The 24,770-nt window shown below is 36.3% G+C and overlaps 1 protein-coding gene across 1 annotated transcript in view; it reads right to left on the bottom strand.

Annotated features, from left to right (window-relative positions):
• Positions 1-24,770, bottom strand: part of ADGRV1 (adhesion G protein-coupled receptor V1) — a 560,722-nt gene that overhangs the window by 479,966 nt on the left and 55,986 nt on the right. Inside the window, exons 18-22 of the mRNA XM_061188957.1 lie at positions 22,207-22,333; positions 21,333-21,550; positions 20,074-20,817; positions 17,491-17,864; positions 1,545-1,718 (exon numbers count right to left, since the gene is read on the bottom strand). Coding sequence (XP_061044940.1) covers positions 1,545-1,718; positions 17,491-17,864; positions 20,074-20,817; positions 21,333-21,550; positions 22,207-22,333 — 1,637 coding nt within the window. The remainder of the gene's footprint in view (positions 1-1,544; positions 1,719-17,490; positions 17,865-20,073; positions 20,818-21,332; positions 21,551-22,206; positions 22,334-24,770) is intronic.

Below are 24,770 nucleotides of genomic sequence, written 5' to 3'. Positions count from 1 at the left end.
CACACACACACTCTTCCCAGACTGTCTTGCTGCTAGGTTTCTAGATGTGATTTAAGTGTATTTAATTAAATGCACTCCCCAGACATCTGGAAGGCAATAGCAAAGTGGAGGTCACCTGACTGCTGTCTGTGCTGGAAAGCATAGTCACAGAGCATCAGCAGATACCTCAGTATCCAGTCTCTGGCTTAGTAAGACTGAGAAGCTAGTGTAGATCCAGCAGGCACAGTACTATAAACCAACACCAGTATTCAATGTTATTGTTGCTTTAAAGGTCAATTATTTTTTAAAGAAATTTTTAAATGACAGAGGAAATATTTTAAATAAATCTTGACAGGAGCATATACGACTATTTTCCTGACCAAACTTTTATTAACTCTTAGCTCTTCCAAAATATATAAGAATACTCTTTACAAAACAGTGGTTTCCAGTTATATTTTTATTTCATAGCGGGTAAATTTTCCAGGGGAAAATTTTGAGGATCAACTCTGTTTTCCAAGTGGGAACATTAAAAAGTTATCACATATCATCACTGTTACTTGATAAAAGAAATAGCAATTTAAATCCAAAAAAGAAGTGAAAAAGACAGGATCAGAATAAATTACAGTCCTTTAAATGGAATAATTTCAGCCTTACGAAAACTTACTCGTTGTCCTAATTTTCCTCATTTTACCAAAGAGCAGTAAAACATTTATCATGGCTCTTATTTACAGACTGCTATTGGGAACTTCTGTTATAAGTTATTTGTTTCCTTCTTCCCCCAAATTATAGAGATTTGATCACTCTTCTTTAGCTTGAACTCTTTAAATCTTAAGAATATTTTAAATTTTTCCTAATTTTATCTTTTTCATCCAATCAACTCCTAAGTCCCTTAGAAATGTCTTCAAAGATATTTGCAAGTCTTAAGTTATTTTACTATTTATCCCTGATGACCTATAAACTATTTACATTTCTAATGAAAAATTATACTGATATGAATATTCCAACATATCAGACATTTTATATTAGAATGTAAAAAAAAATTTATATAGGAGAAGGTCTCATCTCAATTTCACTTACAATAAGTGTCACTTATTTCTGGAGCATCTATTCAGAAATCAGACAATGATTCACGGAAAGCTTCTGATAAAACTGGTGATCACTTGTACTTTCAAAACAAAGAAAACTTACCTATTTTTTCCAAATTTAAAAATAAAATGATATTGCAGTTTTAGGAATTCCTCTTGGCTGACCAGAAGAATACCATTAAGAATTCTGCAGTTTCTCATTGTATCAGTAATACCCAAAAACCCACAATGATAAATCTTCAAGCTATACCATTTTTATTATATTGAGATTAAAGAACAGATATAACAGACATTATTTAACATCCTTAATTTTTCACTGCAGAAATAAATACAAAAATATTTTATGCCACGATATATAACTAATTGCCTAAATATTCTAAATTGCTTAAAAAGCAGGAAGCTGCAAATAAATTACAGAACAAACAGACCAGGAAAAGCTTTCCAGGAGGCTTTCAAAGAAACAGAGAAGGTAGAGTTTACCTCTGATCTCTGCCAAGGAAGGAATGTGATAGTTCCACTGGCATTAGCAAAATCATCAAGGTAATTAACACCATCAGATTCGATCTGTGAGATGGTGTAAAAAACATGCACATAATCCAGAGCTCCTCTGGTTCGCTCCACCACACATGAAATGGTGGATCCCTCCTCTGCAACCTGAAATTGAACATAAGTTCTTTATAAGTATACACCAATTCAAATCAGTGATAAAATTACAAGGCTTTCCTGAAATCCTTTTACCATAAACTTAATTCTATAACTTTCTACCTCTCTAAGGCGGCCTCTACATTCCTCTGGATATATTTTTGCCTGCTAAAAAGTATTTACAATCATTGGTTTTTCCGCTCATTCCTTTAAAGGGATAAATAAAAGCAGAAACAATAATAATTAACTACACATGTAATTCATTCATTGAAACCTCTTGTGTGTCAGCCACTATGCTAGATGCTACGGTTACAAATGATTTGTTTAAAAAAAGCACAACCCTTTATCTGGGTAAGTCTAAAGAGGAAAACAAACTCATGATTTTATGATGAGTTCAGCACAAAAAGTTAGGTGTAAAAAGAGTGGAACATGACATCAGGGAGAACTTTCTAGGCACAGACACAAGAAGTAATCGAGTGGATTTGGTGAAATCATTTTGAGGGTGGTATAAACTATCCAGTGGGGACAGCCTGGAGAAATTCCTGGTGGGGAGACAATAGTCAGGTAAAGGAGGGCACTGATATCATGCTTAGTATCTTTTTGCTATTTCTGACATATATACATATACATATGTATACATACATGTGTGTGCATTTTTCATATGAAAAGTATTTTTATTTACATAATTTAAGATAATGTTTAGAAATTACATGGAGCAGGAAATTGGAATATCTTTTAGAATAGGTCTTCCTATTCTTAAATTCTCCATCTCTCAATTCTATTTTTATAGTATCTAACATATAATTCATAGAAAAAAGAACTAAAACTGAATAAATAGAGCTCAAAATACAAATCTTAATATATATAATGTCATTCTCTACTTTTCACATCAATCATAAGCACCTCTGATCAGCATTAAATAGAGCTATTTGGTGCCAACATCAGAGCCAGAAAGAACAGATTTGAAATTTGTCTGCAAACAGGCAATAGTCAAAACAGTTATCAATGAGCATGGAAGCACCAGGAGTTGTTCCAGTAAATCCTTTGAGTTTCACTGAGCATCAGCATTCCTACTCCAAAATGCAGCAGAAACCCTACTGCCTCATAGTACACAAGATCAAGGACCCCTGGGGCAATATAACTCCTTTGTCTGCTCGTCTGCTAACCTAAGAAGCCCAAAATGACCCTACGGTTGTTCAAAAGAGCCTTCAGTCTGTCTCCTGATGGAAATGTTCCATCTCCAGGTCCAACCAGAACTTCTAATCCAGTGGAGCTTAAAACATGGGAACAGGAAACACAAATTCTGACAGTGGGTCACTGGGGGCGATGGAGATAAGAGTCTCACTTCTACCTCTTGCTTCCTGAGCCCATGTGATCTAATTACCGAGGACACAGAATTAGATATCAGCCATTGGGTACACATGCTGGATCCTGGAGCACAACACCCCAACACTTCAAGATGTTGTCCCTGAGCTGGCACCTTGGCTGAGTCTTTAACAGGCCATCCCATTGCTGCACTAGGCCAGCTGCTTCAGGTGATGTCATATAATACACACACACACACACACACACACACACACACACACACACACTGGAATATTACTCAGCCATAAAAAAGAATGAAATATTGCCATTTGCAGCAATATGGATGGACCTAGAGATTATCATACTAAGTGAAGTCAGAGAAAAACAAATATTTGTTATCACTTATATGTGGAATTTAAAAAATAATACAAATAAGCTTACTTACAAAACAGAAAGAGACTCACAGACATAGAAAACAAACTTATGGTTACCAAAGGGGAAAGGGGGGGAAGGATAAATTAGGACTTTGGGATTAACAGATACACACCACTATATGTAAAATAAACAACAAGGATTTACTGTATAGCACAGGGAACTATATTCAATATCTTGTAATAACCTGTAATGGAAAAGAATCTGAAAAAGAATACACATACATATGTGCACGTGTGTGTGTGTAACTGAATCACTTCACTGTACAGGTGAAACTAACACAATATTTTAAATCGACTATAGTTCAATTTAAAAACTGGTATTTTCAAACAGCTTATGCAACTCAACAAAAAAAAAACAACCCAATCAAAAAATGGGCAGAAGACCTTTATAGACATTTCTCCAAAGAAGGCATACAAATGGCCAGTAGGCACATGAAAAGATGCTCAACATCGCTAATTATTAGAGAAATGAAAATCAAAACTACAATGAGGTACCACCTTACTCCAGTCAGAATGGCCATCATTAAAAAGTCTACAAATAACAAGTACTGGAGAGGGTGTTGAGAAAAGGGAACCCTCCTACACTATTAGTGGGAATTAGGTTGGTGCGGCCACTATGGAAAACAGTATGGAGGTTCCTCAGAAAACTAAAAATAGAATTACCATATGATCCAGCAATCCCACTCCTGGGCATATACCCAGAGAAAACTCTAATTCAAAAAGATACATGCAGCCCTATGTTCATAGCAGCACTATTCACAATAGCCAAGATATGGAAACAACCTAAATGTCCATTGAGAGATGCATGGATAAGGAAGATGTGGTACATATATACAACAGAATACTACTCAGTCATAAAAAGAACAAAATAATGCCATCTGCAGCAACATGGATGCAACTAGGGATTATCATATTAAGTAAGTCGGAAAGAGAAAGACAAATACCATATGATATCACTTATATGTGGGATCTAAAATACAGCACAAATGAACCTATCTGCAAAACAGAAACAGGCTCACAGACAAAGAGATCAGACTTGTGGTTGCCAAGGGGAAGAGGGGGAGGGAGGGGGATGGACTGGGAGTTTGGGGTTAGTAGATGCAAACTATTACATTTAGAATGGATAAACAACAAGGTCCTACAGTATAGCACAGGGAACTATATCCAATCTCCTGGGATAAACCATAATAGAAAATAATATTTAAAAAAATGTATATATGTGTATAACTGAGTCACTGCTGTAGAGCAGAGATTGGCATAACATTGTAAAAACTGGTATTTTAAGGCCATATACAAACGGTATATTTTAAGGCCATTACATAAATTATATTTAAAGACTGGATAAGACAATGAGGGAAGTTAAGTATAGATAGAAAAGGACCAAGTACAATCAGTTCTGCTGTAACACTGGTTTTGAAATGAAACTGTTCCAATGCAACTGATACATCAGGGAGCACTTTGAACATAATGTGGATTTCACATTTGTTTACGTATAATTTCATCCACAAGAAACATGGTGAACACAGAAAACTGTACCACCTGAAACAAGCCACATGGGAATACACACACACACACACACACACACACACACACACACACACACACACTCCAAACATCTACCAGTTACCTCAGTTCAAAGCATGTGTCACCAGCCACATTTATCTGCAGAGACTGTGGCAACTTCCCCTCTGATTTCGAATAACCCTCCTTCCATCACTTCACAGTAACACGCAAGCTACATTCCTCTGATGCCCACTTCTACAAGCAAACTTAAGGTTTTTTCAAGGTATATGCCATATTATCATATTTAAGAATTAAACACTTATTGTGTAAACCTGTTTTTTATTAGGTCCCTACCTTTCTTTTTATATATCACTGACCAAATTTTTGGATAGCGTTCGCCTAACCCATCTTTCCCATAAGTTCTTGTGTTTTTCATTATGCGATTTGGTATAGTGTGGTGATTTTTAGGAACCCATCTATCATGTTACGGCAGAATTAACTGTTCTGAAGGTGGGGCCCTCCAACCCTAAGAGGCTGGAGAGAAGAGGAAGCAGCAAAGAGATACAGGTGCTCAATACAGCACCTAATTTAATTTCCACTTAGACATTTACATCAGCATTTTCATCATAGCTGAATGGTATACAAACACATGTGTGGTGGAAAGAGCATGGCTTTAAGGTCAAACAGTCCTCTTTGACTGTTTCACTCCACCACTTACCAAGAGTCCTCCGTCTCAGTGATCTCTTCTTAGAATGAAGATCACAATGTCTCATGGATTTTGGTGGAGGGTAAACAAGTGCTTTACATGGTACCTAGTAAAATAGTAAGTGCTAAACAAATCTTATATTTCTTCCCCTTAAAATACAGACACACAAACACAGTAACAAAAAATGCCACATAAAAACATTCCCTTATTTTATCAAGAAACTTATATGCTTGCATATTTAAAAAAAGCAAATTCCCATGTATTTAGATTCCTATCACAGTGGGGACATATTTGCTCCATTTTCCCACCCCAAATTTTAATCAGAATGAATATTTTGAATGAGTTAAATTAATAAATCATTAATCCCAACATATGAGTATTCAGCCTTTCCCTTTCAGCAAGAGACATAGATTAAAGAGATCCAAAGATACACTGAGGAGTGTGATGTTTCCTTATAGCTTTTTACCAGGTCAATGACATTACCATGCAGCATACAGGACTAAGCATTTTGCTTGCAGGAATCACATGGGGAAAAGTTATCTAACCACACTTTCATTTAGTAAAGCCTTCATTAAAATCTATCACCTACTATTTTCAGTTTGAAAAAGAAGAGAAAAAAAGACTGTCCATATTCAATACAAATACGTGCAGATGTGTGCTATATATCAAAATTGCATAGAAATTTTAATAAATTACTAATTTACACAATAAACTCTGTAGAGTTTTAACAAGGGAAGAAGCTTCAAGAGCCAAGCAGAGAAATGACATAATGCCTGACATTTGCTTTAAAAATTACTTCAGCCAAAAAATAAGAAACAAGACTGGCAAAAGGCTAATAAATGTTGAAGCTTGGTGATGGGTCACTGGGCTGCACTATTCTTTCTATTTTTTTGTACATATGATATTTTCCATTTTAAAAGATTTTTAAAATTCAGCTTTTTGCCTCCCATCCCATCCCCCACTAGAGATTCTGACTCAGAAATGGGGTCTTGATTCAGGAATGGTGTCCAGGAAAATGCATTAGATATTTCCAACAAAGGCCATCTACACACAGCACTTTGGGAAATAGCAGACCAGAGGATGGAATTAGTAATACAAGAAGGGGATTAAGAAATGGAGAATAAATAATTAAAAGATCTTTTCTACTATTAAAATATTCACCTAATTGACTTTATTTATTTATTTATTTACTTATTTATCTATCTTTGGCTGCGTTGGGCCTTCGTTGCTGCACACAGGCTTTCTTTAGTTGCGGTGAGCCGGGGCTACGCTTTCTTGCAGTGCGCAGGCTTCTCACTGCAGTGGCTACAACCAAGATTACTCTACCCAGCGAGTATCTCATTCAGATTCGATGGAGAAATCAAAAGCTTTACAAACAAGCAAACGCTAAGAGAATTCAGCACCACCAAACCAGCTCTACGACAAATGCTAAAGGAACTTCTCTAAGTGGGAAACACAACAGAAGAAAAGGACCTACAAAAAAAACCCCAAAACAATTAAGAAAATGGTCATAGGAACATACATATCGATAATTACCTTAAAAGTGAATGGATTAAATGCTCCAACCAAAAGACACAGGCTCACTGACTGGACACAAAAACAAGACCCATATATATGCAGTCTACAAGACACCCACTTCAGACCTAGGAACACATACAGACCGAAAGTGAGGGGATGGAAAAAGATATTCCATGCAAATGGAATCAAAAGAAAGCTGGAGCAGAAATACTCATATCAGATAAAATAGACTTTAAATAAAGAATGTTACAAGAGACAAGGAAGGACACTACATAATGATCAAGGGATCAATCCAAGAAGAAGATATAACAATTATAAATATATACGCACCCAACATACGAGCACCTCAATACATAAGGCAACTGCTAACAGCTCTAAAAGAGGAAATCGACAGTAACACAATAATATTGGGGGACTTTAACACCTCACTTACACCAATGGACAGATCATCCAAACAGAAAATTAATAAGAAAACACAAGCTTTAAATGACACAATAGACCAGATAGATTTAATTGATATTTATAGGACATTCCATCCAAAAACAGCAGATTACACTTTCTTCTCAAGTGCGCACGGAACATTCTCCAGGATAGATCATACCTTGGGTCACAAATCAAGCCTCAGTAAATTTAAGAAAATTGAAATCATATAAAGCATCTTTTCTGACCACAATGCTATGAGATTAGAAATCAATTACAGAGACAAAAACGTAAAAAACACAAACACATGGAGGCTAAACAATACGTTATTAAATAACCAAGCAATCACTTAAGAAATCAAAGAGGAAATCAAAAAATACCTAGAGACAAATGACAATGAAAACACGACAATCCAAAACCTACGGGATGCAGCAAAAGCAGTTTTAAGAGGGAAGTTTATAGCTATACAAGCCTACCTCAAAAAACAAAAAAAATCTCAAATAAATAACCTAAACATACACCTAAAGGAACTAGAGAAAGAAGAACGATGAAAACTCAAAGTTAGAAAACATAAAGATCAGAGCAGAAATAAATGAAATAGAAACAAAGAAAACAATAGCAAAGATCAATAAAACTAAAAGATGATTCTTTGAGAAGATAAACAAAATTGATAAACCATTAGCCAGACTCATCAAGAAAAAGAGGGAGAGGACTCAAATCAATAAAATTAGAAATGAAAAAGGAGAAGTTACAACAGACACCGCAGAAATACAAAGCATCCTAAGAGACTACTACAAGCAACTCTATGCCAATAAAATGGACAACCTGGAACAAATGGACAAATTCTTAGAAAGGTATAACCTTCCAAGACTGAACCAGGAAGAAATAGAAAATATGAACAGACCACTCACAAGTAATGAAATTGAAACTGTGATTAAAAATCTTCCGGGCTTCCCTGGTGGCACAGTGGTTAGAAATCCGCCTGCCAATGCAGGGGACACGGGTTCATGCCCCGGTCTGGGAAGATCCCACATGCCGCAGAGCGGCTAGGCCCGTGAGCCACAACTACTGAGCCTGCGCGTCTGGAGCCTGTGCTCCGCAACGGAAGAGGCCGCGACAGTGAGAGGCCCGTGCACCGCGATGAAGAGTGGCCCCCACTTGCCGCAACTGGAGAAAGCCCTCGCACAGAAACGAAGACCCAACACAGCCATAAATAAATAAATAAATAAATAAAAATTAAAAAAAAAAAAAGAGTGGCCCCCGCTCGCCGCAACTGGAGAAAGCCCTTGCACAGAAACTAAGACCCAACACATCCAAAAATAAATAAATAAATAAATTTATTTATTAAAAAAAAAAAAATCTTCCAACAAACAAAACTCCAGGACCAGATGGCTTCTCAGGTGAATTCTATCAAACATTTAGAGAAGAGCTAACACCCATCCTTCTCAAGCTCTTCCAAAAAATTGCAGAGGAAGGAACACTCCCAAACTCATTCTATGAGGCCACCATCACCCTGATACCAAAACCAGACAAAGATACACAAGAAAAGAAAATTACAGACCGGTATCACTGATGAATATAGATGCAAAAATCCCCAACAAAATACTAGCAAACAGAATCCAACAACACACTAAAAGGATCATGTACCATGATCAACTGGGATTTATCCCAGGGATGCAAGGATTCTTCAATATATGCAAATCAATCAATGTGATACACAATATTAACAAATGAAGAAGAAAAATCATGTGATCATCTCAACAGATGCAGAAAAAGCTTTTGACAAAATTCAACACCCATTTATGATAAAAACTCTCCAGAAAGTGGGCACAGAGGGAACCTACCTCAACATAATAAAGGCCATATATGACAAACCCACAGCAAACATCATTCTCAATGGTGAAAAACTGAAAGCATTTCCTCTAAGATCAGGAACAAGACAAGGATGTCCACTCTCACCACTATTATTCAATATAGTGTTGGAAGTCCTAGCCACAGCAATCAGAGAAGAAAAAGAAATAAGAGGAATCCAAATTGGAAAAGAAGAAGTAAAACTGTCACTGTTTGCAGATGACATGATACTACACATAGAGAATCCTAAAGATGCCACCAGAAAACTACTAGAGCTAATCAATGAATTTGGTAAAGTAGCAGGATACAAAATTAATGCACAGAAATCTCTTGCATTCCTATACACTAATGATGAAAAATCTGAAAGAGAAATTAAGGAAACACTCCCATTTACCACTGCAACAAAAAGAATAAAGTACCTAGGAATAAACCTACCTAGGGAGACAAAAGACCTGCATGCAGAAAACTGTAAGACACTGATGAAAGAAATTTAAGATGATACCAACAGATGGAGAGATATACCATGTTCTTGGACTGGAAGGATCAATATTGTGAAAATGACTATACTACCCAAAGCAATCTACAGATTCAATGCAATCCTTGTCAAACTACCAATGGCATTCTTTTAAAATTAATTAATTAATTTATTTATTTTTGGCTGTGTTGGGTCTTTGTTTCTGTGCGAGGGCTTTCTCCAGTTGTGGCAAGTGAGGGCCACTCTTCATCACGGTGCGCAGGCCTCTCACTATCGCGGCCTCTCCCATTGCGGAGCACAGGCTCCAAACACGTACGCTCAGTAGTTGTGGCTCACGGGCCTAGCCGCTCCGTGGCATGTGGGATCTTCCCAGACCAGGGCTTGAACCCGTGTCCCCTGCATTGGCAGGGAGATTCTCAACCACTGCGCCACCAGGGAAGCCCCCAACGGCATTTTTTACAGAACTAAAACCAAAAATCTTAAAATTTGTATGGAGACACAAAAGATCCCGAATAGCCAAAGCAGTCTTGAGGGAAAAAAACAGAGCTGGAGGAATCAGACGCCCTGACTTCAGACTATACTACAAAGCTACACTAATCAAGACAATATGGTACTGACATAAAAACAGAAACACAGATCAATGGAACAAGACAGAAAGCCCAGAGATAAACCCATGCACCTACGGTCAACTAATCTATGACAAAGGAGGCAAGGATATACAACGGAGAAAAGACAGTCTCTTCAATAAATGGTGCTGGGAAAACTGGACAGCTACATGTAAAAGAATGAAATTAGAACACTCCCTAACACCATACACAAAAATAAACTCAAAATGGATTAGAGACCTAAATGTAAGACCGACACTATAAAACTCTTAGAGGAAAACATAGGAAGAACACTCTTTGACATAAATCACAGCAAGATCTTTTTTGACCCACCTCCTAGAGTAATAAATGGAAATAAAAACAAAAATAAACAAATGGGACTTAATTAAACTTAAAATCTTTTGCTAAGCAAAGTACAAACAAGACGAAAAGACAACCCTCAGAATGGGAGAAAATATTTGCAAATGAATCAATGGACAAAGGATTAATCTCCAAAATAAATAAACACCTCATGCATCTCAATATTAAAAAAACAAACAACCCAATCCAAAAATAGGTAGAAGACCTAAATAGACATTTCTCCAAAGAGGACATACCGATGGCCAAGAAGCACATGAAAAGCTGCTCAGCATCGCTAATTATTAGAGAAATGCAAATCAAAACTATAATGAGGTATCACCTCACAGCAGTTAGAATGGGCATCATCAGAAACTCTACAAACAACAAATGCTGGAGAGTGTGTGGAGAAAGGGGAACCCTCTTGCACTGTTGGTGGGAGTGTAAATTGATACAGCCACTATGGAAAACAGTATGGAGGTTCCGTAAAAAAACTAAAAATAGAATTACCATATGACCCAGCCATCCCACTACTGGGCATATACCCAGAGAAAACTATCATTCAAAAGGAAACATGCACCCCAGTGTTCATTGCAGCACTATTTACAACAGCCAGGTCATGGAAGCAACCTAAATGCCCGTCGACAGACGAAGGGATAAAGAAGATGTGGTACATATATACAATGGAATATTACTCAGCCACAAAAAGGAAAGAAATTGGGTCATTTGTAGAGACGTGGATGAATCTAGAGACTGTCATACAGAGTGAAGTAAGTCAGAAAGAGAAAAACAAATATCGCATATTGACACATATATGTGGAACCTAGACAAATGGTACAGATGAACTGGTTTGCAGGGCAGAAATTGAGACACAGATGTAGAGAATAAACGTATGGACACCAAGGGGGGAAAGTGGCGGGGGCGGCGGGGGGTGGTGTGATGAATTGGGAGATTGGGATTGACATGTATACACTGATGTGTATAAAATGGATGACTAATAAGAACCTGCTGTATAAAAAAATAAAATTCAAAAGAAAACTAAAAATAAAATGTCAAAAAAAAGAAAAAAGTGGAAACAGTTTAACTGCTCTATATTTAAAAAGATTGATCAAAAATTAAAAAAAAAAAATTCACCTAATTGACTTTATTTATTTATTTATTTTTGGCTGCATTGGGTCTTCTTTGCTGCACTCAGGCTTTCTCTAGTTGCGGCGAGCTGTGGCTACTCTTTGTTGCGGTGCGCGGGCTTCTCACTGTGGTGGCTTCTCTTGTTGCGGAGCACAGGCTCTAGGCCCGCAGGCTTCAGTAGTTGTGGCTTGCAGGCTCTAGAGTGCAGGGTAAGTGGTTGTGCGCACGGGCTTAGTTGCCCCGCAGCATGTGGGATCTTCCCAGACCAGGGCTCAAACCCGTGTCCCCTGCATTGGCAGGCAGATTCTTAACCACTGCGCCACCAGGGAAGCCCCCATCTAATTGAGTTTAGAATCATAAAACAAGCAAAAGTACAGGCCAGTATATATGAAGGGGCATAAAATCAAGTAATAATCATCAGAACCATCATCACTCAGTTTTTCACAAGAAAAACTTTTGAGTCAGGAACTTGCCACATCTTCAGATCATCAGAAAAGTAATTATAAAGGTTAACAATGAGAAGAGTTTTAGAAATACATTTTCCTAGAAAAAATAATGCACTATTCCAAGCCATGAATTTGGCTTTCTCTGTTGAGATAGAAGACTAAAGCTAAACAATTACACATCCAATTAATTTTTTATTTTGTTTCATGCTTGGCTGATGATCTGTGATATCAGATTATATCAATATCACTTATATCTAAAGGAATCTATTCACTTAACATAGGGCAGGCACGTAAAAACAAACACAGTCCAAGTTAGATAATATTCTCGTTTTTACAAAGATCCTCTCAAAATATCTCTAAATTTATTCTTAAGCCATGAGTTTATAAATATAAAACACAATCCAAATATTAGTTGTAAAAGTAAAATAAGACTAGCAAATTCTATGAATCATTAGGTAAAGCAACTTTATAATTATGTGGTATACAAGACTGCAGGACATAAAAAAAAACAGTGCGAAAATAAGGTGGAGAGAAAATAACATTGTTAAGTACAAAGAATAACAAAACACAGGAGGGCAACATGAGAATGTGGCTACTAGGCAATACGTCCAACAAAAATCAGCCATCTGTTCAATACAGAGCCCACTAGGAATCCAAAGAATTATTTGGCATACCTCACCAGGGCTCTAAACTACATTTGTTCATTCTTTCAATTAAATTTATTAAGCACCTGCTATTTGCCAGGACATGGTGTACCTGGTTAGGAGGAAACAAATCACAAAATAATCTCATCTCTTTCATTATGCCAACAAGTAGACTATGTCATATTCCACATATTTTCATTATTTGTTTAAGATCTGATTATGCTTTCATTTTAACCTTACTATTACTCTATGTCATATGAATCTATGAAAAATGTAAAAGCATAACATAATTCAGAGAGAAGTCTTTAAATGATCCCTATCGGCTTCAGCATTTTTGGAGGGATAAGAAAAAAGTTAACTTTTCAATGTCACTGAAACAACACAATGCAGAAGAATCTATGGAAGTGACAGTGGTTTTTATTTCTGAAAATGAAGCAGATAACCATAAAATTTAAACTCAAGATAATTCCAGGCATAAACCACCTGTTCTCAAATATTTTAGTTTCAGGACTCCTGAGCTCTCATAAAAATGACTGAGAACCCCAAGGAGTTTCTTGCTTATGTTGGTGAAATCTGCTGATATTTACCATTTTATGAATGAAAATTGAAAAAAAATTAAATATTGATATACTAACTCATTTTACAATAGCAATAATAAACTCATGTTAACATAAGCAACATATTTTATGAAAACTAACTATATTCCCTAAAACAAAAAAATAATGATGGGGGCATTGTTTTTACATTTTTGCAATTCTCTTCAAAGTCTAGCTTAATAGAAGACAGCTAGATTCTCATATCTCCATTTGTAATCAATTTGTCTGTTGCTATTTGTTATTTTGGTTGAAGTATATGAAGACTATCCAGCCTTACAAAGATATATAACTGGAAAAGGAAGAGGATTACAATAGTCTTCAGACAGCTGTGGGTATCCTTCCTCAATATTATACCAAAATTCGAAAAGTGGTAGTTTAGTTGCAATGTGGAATCATACTCTAATACATTAAAATCCATTGGTCTACCTTGCACTTTAAATCAATCTTTACCCATGCACGATTTTGTAACAATACACGTTGATTATCTGGAGAATATTGGTTCACTGAGTTATACAGATCTTCCAAATTTGATGTATTTCATTATACAAAATAAGTAAATCACACTTGCTAATATCACTATCGATCTTATCTGAAAAGTCTTTAAGTATTGGGAAACCATCAAGCTCACTTTGGCAGGTAAAATGTCCCAACAACCCTAATTTTTTGTTTGAAAGCTCAAATTTTTATCACTGGCAACAAATACTATCAGTTGTTTTCCAGGTAGTCACTGACTCACTTCATTCGTTTCCATGAAAATGCCTGCCAGATACCCAAGTCTGAATAACCAAACTTTGTTGGTCATTTTTCAAGTAAAAATGGTGTTCCACGAAAAGAGCAGCCAGTTCAGCTCACAACTCAGTATCTGCACAAATGCTTTTCTTCACAACTATCATGTTTTGTTAATGTAGCAGAAGTGCTTTATTTGTGCCTCTCATTTCACAATACGGAATGTTAAAAAGGTGGGTATTCAAGGGTAGAAATTTTATCAAATTAATGTTTTGTACTGTTTCATCAAAGATACTCAAGTGAAATATTCACCTTTTAAACTACAGGTGTGTGGTGATAAATAAAACAATGACAACTGGTACAGTTTGGTGCCACTGCCTTGATTCATACAAAGGCACTAGCAGCTAGCAGTTTCGGTAACCATAGTTTTTGCAGTGCAAATGTCAATAAAATGAAAAAGACATCACAGTATTTTATAAAATTAGGTTTGACTTTTGTAGAACTCCTGAAAGATCTCAGGAATCCCTAGGGGTCCTTGTGCTACACTTTGAGAATGACTTCAGTAAGCAATCAATAAACATTGATGATGGTCATCACGACAAAAATATTTCATATCACTCCTGTCTTCAGATCACACCAAGATGAAAGTAAGAGTTTTATACTTCAATTCTTAAGACTTTCAGGAATGAAAATTCTGTAATCTTCCTAACAATCAAATTCCAATATCTGATCTTTTAGACACAACACTTTTCCTATATTAACCATCTAAACTTTACTCTTTCCAATATAGATGTATTCTATTTCTCTCTCAAGTGGGCTTGGAGAATAACCAGTCAAGTTTTCTTTTTCTTTCCAGCGGTTATACAACTTTAGATGCTGTGGCTCCTATAAGGAAGTTCTCTTCTGCAATCAAAGGTTGACTGGCCCTGTTCAAATTCTGAAATATCTGGGAACAAAGGTGCATACCTAGGTGGAACTAAACCAACACCAACACAATCTATCAATGGAAATTGTGAGACAAGCCAGCATTGAAGACTTACTATAATGGCCCAGAAAGTCAGAGAAACACTCAAAAACTACTCATTTTAGGCAGGTTTTAAAAACTTATGTATTGTTTTGTTTTTCAGTTTGGTTGTTTATGCAGCTTAGCTGAATCTAGATGTGTTTGTTATTTGAACTATGAGCCTTTTCATGTCTTGATATTAAAATACATTCACAAGTTCAACAAAGATTTATTGAGTACCTACTATGTGTCATGCTAGGTCCTAGAGATACAATAATGAATAATAAAACCTTGTTACACTCAGAGTTCTTTCACCTTTGTGGCAGAAAGGGATAGCCAGTATATAAGTAGGCTTATAAATAACATACGGAATTGAAGCGTGTGATCAATGCTACACAAAAAAGTAAAACTAGGTGAAGGGATGGAGAGTGACCAGTTAGGAGAAGTGGGAGGATTACTTTAAATTAAAAAGTCTTCACTGAGTAGATGTCTTTGGAGCTGAGACTTCAATGACTAATTCTGAGGATGTGGAATAAGAGCGTTCCAGATTGAAAGGCTAGGAAGTGCTGATGCCCTGAGATTGGAACTGAAACAAGGCAAGTCTGACTGAAACATACTGACCAAAGAGGAGAATTACACAAGAAGTCAGAGCCATAGGCAGGTGCCGGGTCATGAAGAGATATGAAGGGAAGCTGATTTTAGATGGCACAGAATGGTTCTCACAACCTGATGGAAGTCACTTTGTCTTTTTAAAAATAGAGATGATGATATCAAACATACATGGGGGAAAGACAACGGGTTAGAATTCACAAGACATAAGTTCAAATTCCAGTTCTTCCCACTGTATCTTAGAAACAAAAAAAGGCAGGGGGAGAAAATTAGTATTTATTAAATACTAGTAATTGCCACACTTTGAATCAGGTATTTCATCCTATCTCATTTAATTCAACTAGGGTTAGTTATTTTCTCAGGTCTCTAAGCTGCCATTTCTAACCCTACGAAATGGAGAAGGTAATAATTAATATTTGTTGCAGCTACATTATGAATTGTCAGAAAGGTGCATAAAAAACTAACATGTAAAGTTCTTTGACAACTAAGTATCTAAAAGTATTATCATTATAGGTAAACATATTTCTCTTTTAAGTCATAGATTTGTATGACATTTGTCCTCCCTGTCTAGGATATTCTATTTCTGGCATAGAAAAAGAACACTTATTGAAGATCTCTTATGATTGCCACCAAACCAAAGAATAAGAGGGGCAATAAAACACTCCAGAGAGCCAGGCACCCCAATTTGAGCTACTGATACAATGAGCCCTACGACCTAGGTATTTTTTTCAAGCTCTACCCATTCATGTTTTTCTTAATTGCTTCAATTTACATATGCACCCCTCTAAACCTACAAGAATCAACTTGCAAAAGAAAAGCCTCTCTTGTTCGTTGGCATCCTTTCATGGACACTGAGCTGTTGCTTCACACACAACACCTGCGAAGCGGTTTCATAAGATCTCACATTACTGAACAGGAAACCAAGCTGATTACGAATCCCTGAACGCTTGGAAAGGACTGATAAGGGCAGTAAAACTGCCTAATGAATTAAGCTGGCCAAGATGGGTTATAAGAAAGGCATTTACATCCAACATGGAAGAACACTGTAACTACTTAAGAACGTTTCATATGTGGGGAAAAAACCCTCAAAAAATCATATTTTAATAAAGTCTCAATTACAATTATTCATAGAAGCTTTCAATATATATTATTTCATTTACTTACACAGTAGCCAAAAAGTAAATTACATGTGGAGTACAATTATGCATTCTGTGAAATGCATTAACTTTGAAGATAATTGCTAAAGTTTCATTTGCTAACTTATTATTACTTCTCTCAGCTTATTAAGCTTCTGATTCAAACTGTGAACTTATAAGAGAAAAGACCTTATAATTTACATTTGCACCGCTGGCTATAGCATACTTCTGGGCCTAGCGTCAATACTCAGGCAATCTTACCAAATGAAAGAAAGCCCACTCCCAAACAAATCCACGAACGATGAACTTTTTAACTCTGAAATTCACCAGACTCACTACTTACCTCTGGTATACAGGCTCCTGTGAAACCAAACAAGCCATTGGCATTGTCACTTTTTTGTATTACCAATCTTGCTGTAGTATTCTCTTCAGAAATGCGAGCTCCTCCACATACAGAGACTAGTTTAAGAAAGAATAATTCTTCTCCTTCCTCTTCATTGTCATCTCTTGCAGAAATAATGAATGATTTGTTAGTTTCTCCCTGTCTGAATTCCAGATATCCAGAAACAGGGTGTAAATCACTCTTTGCTGGCATGGCATGAAGTTCGTAAATTTCTTCAAGGGTCAATTTCCGCTGGTAGGACCTCACATCCTGCATCAGACCTGTAAATCTGTCATTGCCATTCACTCCTGCCCCAATTCTCAGTGTTCCTGGACCTGAAATTAGAAATGGGTTTAAATGCTACAATAACCACAACTATCCTGTCCTAAATTACAAGTGTGATTCAGAAACTAAAGCGATTTTATTAAAAAGTCTTATTAGGTAAGTAAAGCTTTCGCATAACTAGAACACAAGTAAATAAAGGCTATCTATTATAATGAAAAATTAATCAGTAAAGTAATCGCTGGGATTTAAGATATTTTGTACCAAAGGATATGTTGTACATGCGTATGTACGTGTATATACAGAGGTATATGTATATATTTGGATAGACATTTCTTCTGGGAAATCTAAAAATTTCCTTGCACATCTAAGAATGGAATGATTCAATTCAGTCACAGTTTTAAAACTTTAGTATTACTATTCTTTGAGAACTTCAATTCTTGATCTGTTAGAAATTCACCTTGAGTTAAATGAAGCTGTGAGAATTCAGCAAAAGAAGTTTTTGTGGACCAAAAATAACTTTTAATCCAAACAACTAATGCAATAAATGTAGAAAAAGAAATATTCCTTCCCAGGAACATTATATGAGTTTTAGGGACTTTTTCATGATAATAACAATATGCAGCTCAACTATTTACTATGCATCAATAATAACCCTTTTTAGGAATTCACCAATTCTTATTACTTTACTTATTCCCTCTCCAATAACTCAACTAAGATATTTATGTAAGATGAGAGCTTGGCAGTGATTTGGGATTGCCTCCACGCCTTCTCCAGAGGTTCTGGACTGACTACATAGTAATGAGAGTGAAATATCTACAATAGACAAAAATACAGATGAACTTCACACACAATACTGAACAAACCCCAGACACTCAAGCGTATGCACTGCTCAATTCTATTTACATAAATTTTAAAAACATTTAAAACTATCTTATGCTCTTAGAAATGGCAATAGTAGTTGGGCACGGTGATGAGTCAATGACTAGAGAAGAGCCAAAGAGGGCTTCTGGAACACTGTTTCTTGATCTGGGGGCTGGTTACATGGAGTGCTGAAACTGATGAATGTAAAATTTTTAAAAATTCATCTACCTGTACACCTATATACACCTTTATATATTTTATAATATACATAAAATATCCTATATTTCATTAATAACCTAAAAATATATATATACCTTTTCAATTTTATTTCTAAGCTACAAATTACATAGACAATATATGTTCTTTGCAGTAAGCTATATAAACACCAGCTCTTACTTTCCCCAGTCTTTCCCATTCTACCACCATGTCATCATAGTGGTTAACATCATGTCAAAAAAATTGATGTTAACATCAATGTTAACAGACATATGCATATATTCACACAATCAAAAGATTAATAATTTAATGCCACAGATTGTTGTAAGCACAGTTCTTCAGGTTGAAATCAGTAGGGTGTGTATGTTGTTCTTTTGCCCATCTTTTTTCCTACTAGGAAAGAAAAAATACAACCAGATATCTAATGCAGGAGGTTCAGAAGGAAAATATTCTGTTAAGATATAACCATATAAGCTCTGCTCTACTTTCCTACTAAATAAAAAAACAGAATCAAATTACAGGATAGAGGGGCTGGGAGGGAACTGGTGATTATAACAGAGATAACTGATATTTGTACATAAACATGCACACAAGTGTATTTCTCAAGGAAACAGCACATAATTCAGCTTAAAGACAAGGATTCTCTCTTTAAAGCACACCATAGAATTCATCAATTTAACTCCTGATACTATAAACCCCTGTAATTGCTGGATTGTTCAATATGATTTTCTTTTGATTCCTCTTTAACCTTATCTCCACCACCCTTTACCTCCAGAACACTGAGCTGACAGCAGTTCTCCAGATACAATACTCTGCTTCACACTTCTACACCTTTGTTCTCTTTTCTACCTGGAATATCACACCCATCCCTCCTACCATCACAAGAAGAATTTTTTTCTTTCTTCCTTATTAATTTTTTCTTTCTTCCTATAATGTGTTGAAGTGATCTGTTTGCACACCTCTCTCCCAGAGCCTATTTCAGGTACTTTAAGGGCAGAGACTCTGCCTGATTCATTTCTGCAACACTCAGCACAGAACTTATGGTCTTGGTAGACGTGTAGTTTTATTTAAAAAAATAAACCAATACACAAGCAGATTTTTAAATACCCACTAGCCTTTTTAAGAAGTCAAAATTTTTAAAAACTCAAAATTCAGGGTCCTAATTGTAAAGATAACACTCACCATCAGTAATGGCTTCTCCTTTTAGACTCTTGATTCCTCTGGGCATTGCATTTCCATCAAGGTAGAATTCAATTATACCATCATTGAGGATAATTAGAAGATGCAGCCAAACATTTTCTTCTAAGTATTTCATGACTGTTGTCTTGGCGATATATGTAGCATTGGAACCCAGAGTTTTGTAATGAAGGGAAAGTGTCACGTGGGATTCATTTGTTTGAATTTTTACCCCATAGTAGATGCTTCCGTTACCATCATCCTTTGCTATAACAAATCCATTCGTATTGGCATTGGGCATTACCCAAGCTGAAAATGTAAAGTTGGCAATTGAGTTGTTCCTTGAGGGATGGTATTTTGGATTAACAGTTCCAAATGCACCCTCTAGCCCACTGAAGTACAAAGCATCTGTTCCACTATGGTGACGCCTCATGTGCGGTTGTGAATGCACAGTTCTGGGAAAAATTCCAGCCAGCAAAAAATCTATCATTGGAGGCAAACCAGCAGTGAACTCACTAGACAGTATTTCCCAGCCTACTCGTACATCACAGAAGACACCCTGCTGCCTCAGAATGGTAAAGTTGGTGATATAAGACATATCATCTTCTGAGAGGACATCTTCTGCCACTTCTCTCTCTAGGCACTCTGGATCCAAGATAAAAACTCCAAAGGGATCATCATTGAATGGAATCATGACTGTCACCTGGAGGTTGGTTCCTGCTAGTTGGCCCCCAGGACCTAGGGACCCACCTGTAATAAGATAATTTATAAGGAATGAAAAAGCAGAATTGGGAGTACTTTCTAGTACAAGATGAAGACAAAAAGAATTTGTTTAGCAAACTTCTCATTAAGTAATTTACTTGTTAATCAATGAACAATAGTGTCACCATATGGCTTTCACATTTTCAAGGGTATTCTGGTTCAGTATAATTTCATTAACAACCAGTGGAGCCTGAAAAGAGGATACTAACTAGAAAGGTTTAATTCCCATGCTTAAAACCAAAAGTGATGGGAAAATTGATTATTTAAATTATGGTACGAAGACCAACTTTAAGCTACCATGAATCTGTACTTCCTAACTACCATTAATGTTTTGTTTAAGATACTCTATTTGGTGTGGAAAAAAATCTATTTACAAGTTTGAGGATGGATATGTCTCCATCCATAAAACTTCATTTAACTGCATTTTCTATATAGCTCTAATTATTCCAGCATAAAATAGTAAATTTTGGTGGTAAAATAAAATAGATGAGAAAACACAGCACCTGAAATGTTTACAAGCTTTAAAATATAAAACTCATTGAATTCAGGAATTTTGTCTGGAAAAGCATGGAGAACTATTGGTTTGGCTCCTTCTCCATCCATAAAGTTAACAGTGCCTGAAGTTTCATAGAACTCTTGTCCAGGTTGCAAAACAGAATCATTCTGAAATAGCTGCCAAGCCACAGAAACATTGCCAAAGTGTCCTCGGTGCCTCCAAATCCTGTATAACAAATTAAAGAAAATTATTTTTTATGAAAAATGTATAAGTAGTGAGTCTAAATCTACTGAGAACTTTCTGTATTATCTCAGAAATACACTTTGTCTATTTATCATCTTTAATATAAACCAGCCAGCCAGTTCTTACTGAGCAACCATGAAGAATCTCATGGAAAAGGAAGAATGAAGTAGAACTTTAAATAATAAAAAGAAGCAGTCTTAAAAATCATAATCTTCGAAGTCCAAACTGAAAGATAAATTCTAAGATAAATCCAATCGAAAAATATTTAGATGAGAATTGGCAAAAGTTCTTCAAAAGCAAAGCCTAGGGTGAGGGTAGTCACATATCATTTGAAAGAAGAATTCCAGAAGACCTTGGATAATTGAAGTCTCTCAGTCCTGACGAGGAACAGAAGTGGGGTAAAGGAGGGTGGGGAGAGTAATTTCTGCTTTCCATCTAAAGTGTCAGGGTTTTTTTTTAACAAGTGGAAACAGCATGAACAAAGTTTACAATTCATTCAGACTACCAACTTTGAAATTATTCCATTCTTAACCATTTTTTTAATTTTGAAAGATTAACAGTGTTTCAAATTTTTGCATACGTAAAGATTTCATTTTATTTTAACCAATTTTGAATTTGCCTTGTCCAAATATGCTTACCAAAACGAATTAGTCTTTCCTTCTTCTACTGCTTTGTCTATGGGCTCCAAGGAAAAAATACCATTTGGGTCATCGTTAGCTTCAATTATCACTGTAGCTATTCCAAATTGATATACTACTGTATCACCTAAATTAAAAATGGAAAAGTCAAAATAACAAAAAAGTACTTAACTTATTGTTAAATTTGTATTTTTAAACTAAGAAACAGTTTAAAATAAGATTCAAATTCCAGGAAGAATTTCCTCATTGAAGGTCATAAATAAATGAAAGAGATGCCTAAATAAGTTTAATGTGACCTGTCTCTGAAGAAATGTTTAATTACAGAAGAACTACTTTACTGAAAAACATACATGATATTTTTCTTTGCAATAGGAATATCACCTCAATAGTTTAATTAGAAATTAAAAACATAGCTTTATCAAATTTCAACATTTTGAGGTAGATTCTTTCATTTCATAAAAATTAATGAAAGGATTACCCCATAAGATATATTAATTAGAATCACTGGTTTAAATATTGGATTGGCCAAAAAGTTCATTTGGGTTTTTCCATAACATCTTACAGAAAAACCCAAACCAACCTTTTGGGCAACCCAATATTTCTCTTTAGATCTCCGCCTTTAGGCAGCAGAGTCTGGTCTGGTCATACATAGAACAAAGCAATCTTTATGGTGTTGAACTTGATTCCTTTCTACTCCAATTGTTTCCACAGCACGTTAGCACCATTACAGCCAATAAATTAGGTCCTTCACATCACTCCCCTGAGGTCCATAGCTTTTCCTCTTACTGGAGCTGTTCCCTCTGTGAACAAAAGGCTTCCTAACCTTTATTCACCTCTTTTCATTCCTCAGGACCCAGCTCAACCAACAACTCTTCCGGGAAATCTTCCTTGAATTCCCAAGTTAAGTGCATCCTCCACTGTGTCCCTACAGCACTTCACACTTTGTCAATCTGGCATAGCGATTATCACCTTATATTAATACACACACACACTGACAAGTACACACACTCAGGCACACACACACACACACACACAATATTACTGTTAAGTCCTTAGACAAATGCTTCTTAATCAATTTCATCCCCTAGCAGGGTAGATGCTCAGTCATTGGTATTTATCAAAGTTTGCTGAACTGATACAAATAAAACTTTGAAAATTAGACAAGGACAACACCTAAAACTAAAATTAGAGAAACAGAAATATGTGGCAAACCAGCACATTAAAAATAATTTATATAAATATACAATTGTACTCAACCTTACTTGATAATTAGCAAATGGAAAGAGGAAAAAAACATAAAAACAGACAGTAAATAACTGTATAGAAAATCCTGACATTACGGAGTAATAAAATAACTTAAAATATATCATAAAATCTAACAAAAACAAATAAAAACAAGAACGCCTAATTTTGGCAGGGTTCTGCTATCATGTGCATTTGTTATGCAGCATGTCATAGGTGGTACTGAAAATAATGGAGAGGAAGGGTAATAGGAAGAAAGACACAAATGGAGAGAGACAAAGGAATAGGGGGAATGATAGACACAGCACAAACAAAAATTAAGTGATCTCTTTCTTTTCCTCTTCTTCTTTCTGAATATTTCAGTCTAAGAGGCAGAGCACAACGTAGGCATGCACGCTGTGAGTTAGGGATAGGACACCACAGTGACCCAACACAAGGTTAGAGCTCACGCAGAGTAAGGAGGGCATATCCAACAGAGAAAAGCTTGGGGTTCGATGTTGGAGTCTGAGTGGAGTGGGAGGGCATCCACATGAGGGTAGGGGGTTGGCCTAGAGCAGGAAACTAGAACGCTACTGCAGTAAGAAAAGCAGTCTCATTGTGGGAAGAAGGTAAACGAAGCAATGGGAAAGTGGTTACACACAGGGTGAATTAATCAAATAAGTAAATATATTGATATTAAAGATAATGGGAGCTGGATTTCTCATTACCAGGGGAGGAAGGGATAAATATGAAAACTAGAATGAAACTTGTGATATTGGATAGAAATGGAGACCCTAGGTGAACTAACGGTCTTCAATGTATACAGTTGGGTACAGAACTACAGATGTTAATGTGCATGTGTATATACATAAATTCATACATACATACATATATTCCCTATCTCTGTAAGAGGGCCTAGGAGGACCATAAACTCAATAATAATTAGCATACCTAGTGCCAAGGTCCTGGTTTCTACATAACATTCTTGGGCTTTCCCTGGTAGTGCAGTGGTTAAAAATCCACCTACCAATGCAGGGGACATGGGTTCAAGCCCTGGTCTGGGAAGATCCCACATGCCGTGGAGCAACTAAGCCCATGCACCACAACTACTGAGCCTGCGCTCTAGAGCCTGTGAGCCACAACTACTGAGCCTGTGCACCACAACTACTGAGCCTTTCCTCTAGAGCCCGTGAGCCACAACTACTGAGGCCTGCACGCCTAGAGCCCATGCTCCGCAACAAGAGAAGCCACCGCAATGAGAAGCCCGTGCACCGCAACAAAAGAGTAGCCCCTGCTCACCACAACTAGAGAAAGCCTCCACGCAGCAACAAAGACCCAACGCA

This window comes from Eubalaena glacialis, chromosome 4, assembly GCF_028564815.1.
Source record: "Eubalaena glacialis isolate mEubGla1 chromosome 4, mEubGla1.1.hap2.+ XY, whole genome shotgun sequence".
Classification (NCBI taxonomy): Eukaryota; Metazoa; Chordata; class Mammalia; order Artiodactyla; family Balaenidae; genus Eubalaena; species Eubalaena glacialis.
This window is presented reverse-complemented; position numbering and strand designations above follow the sequence as displayed.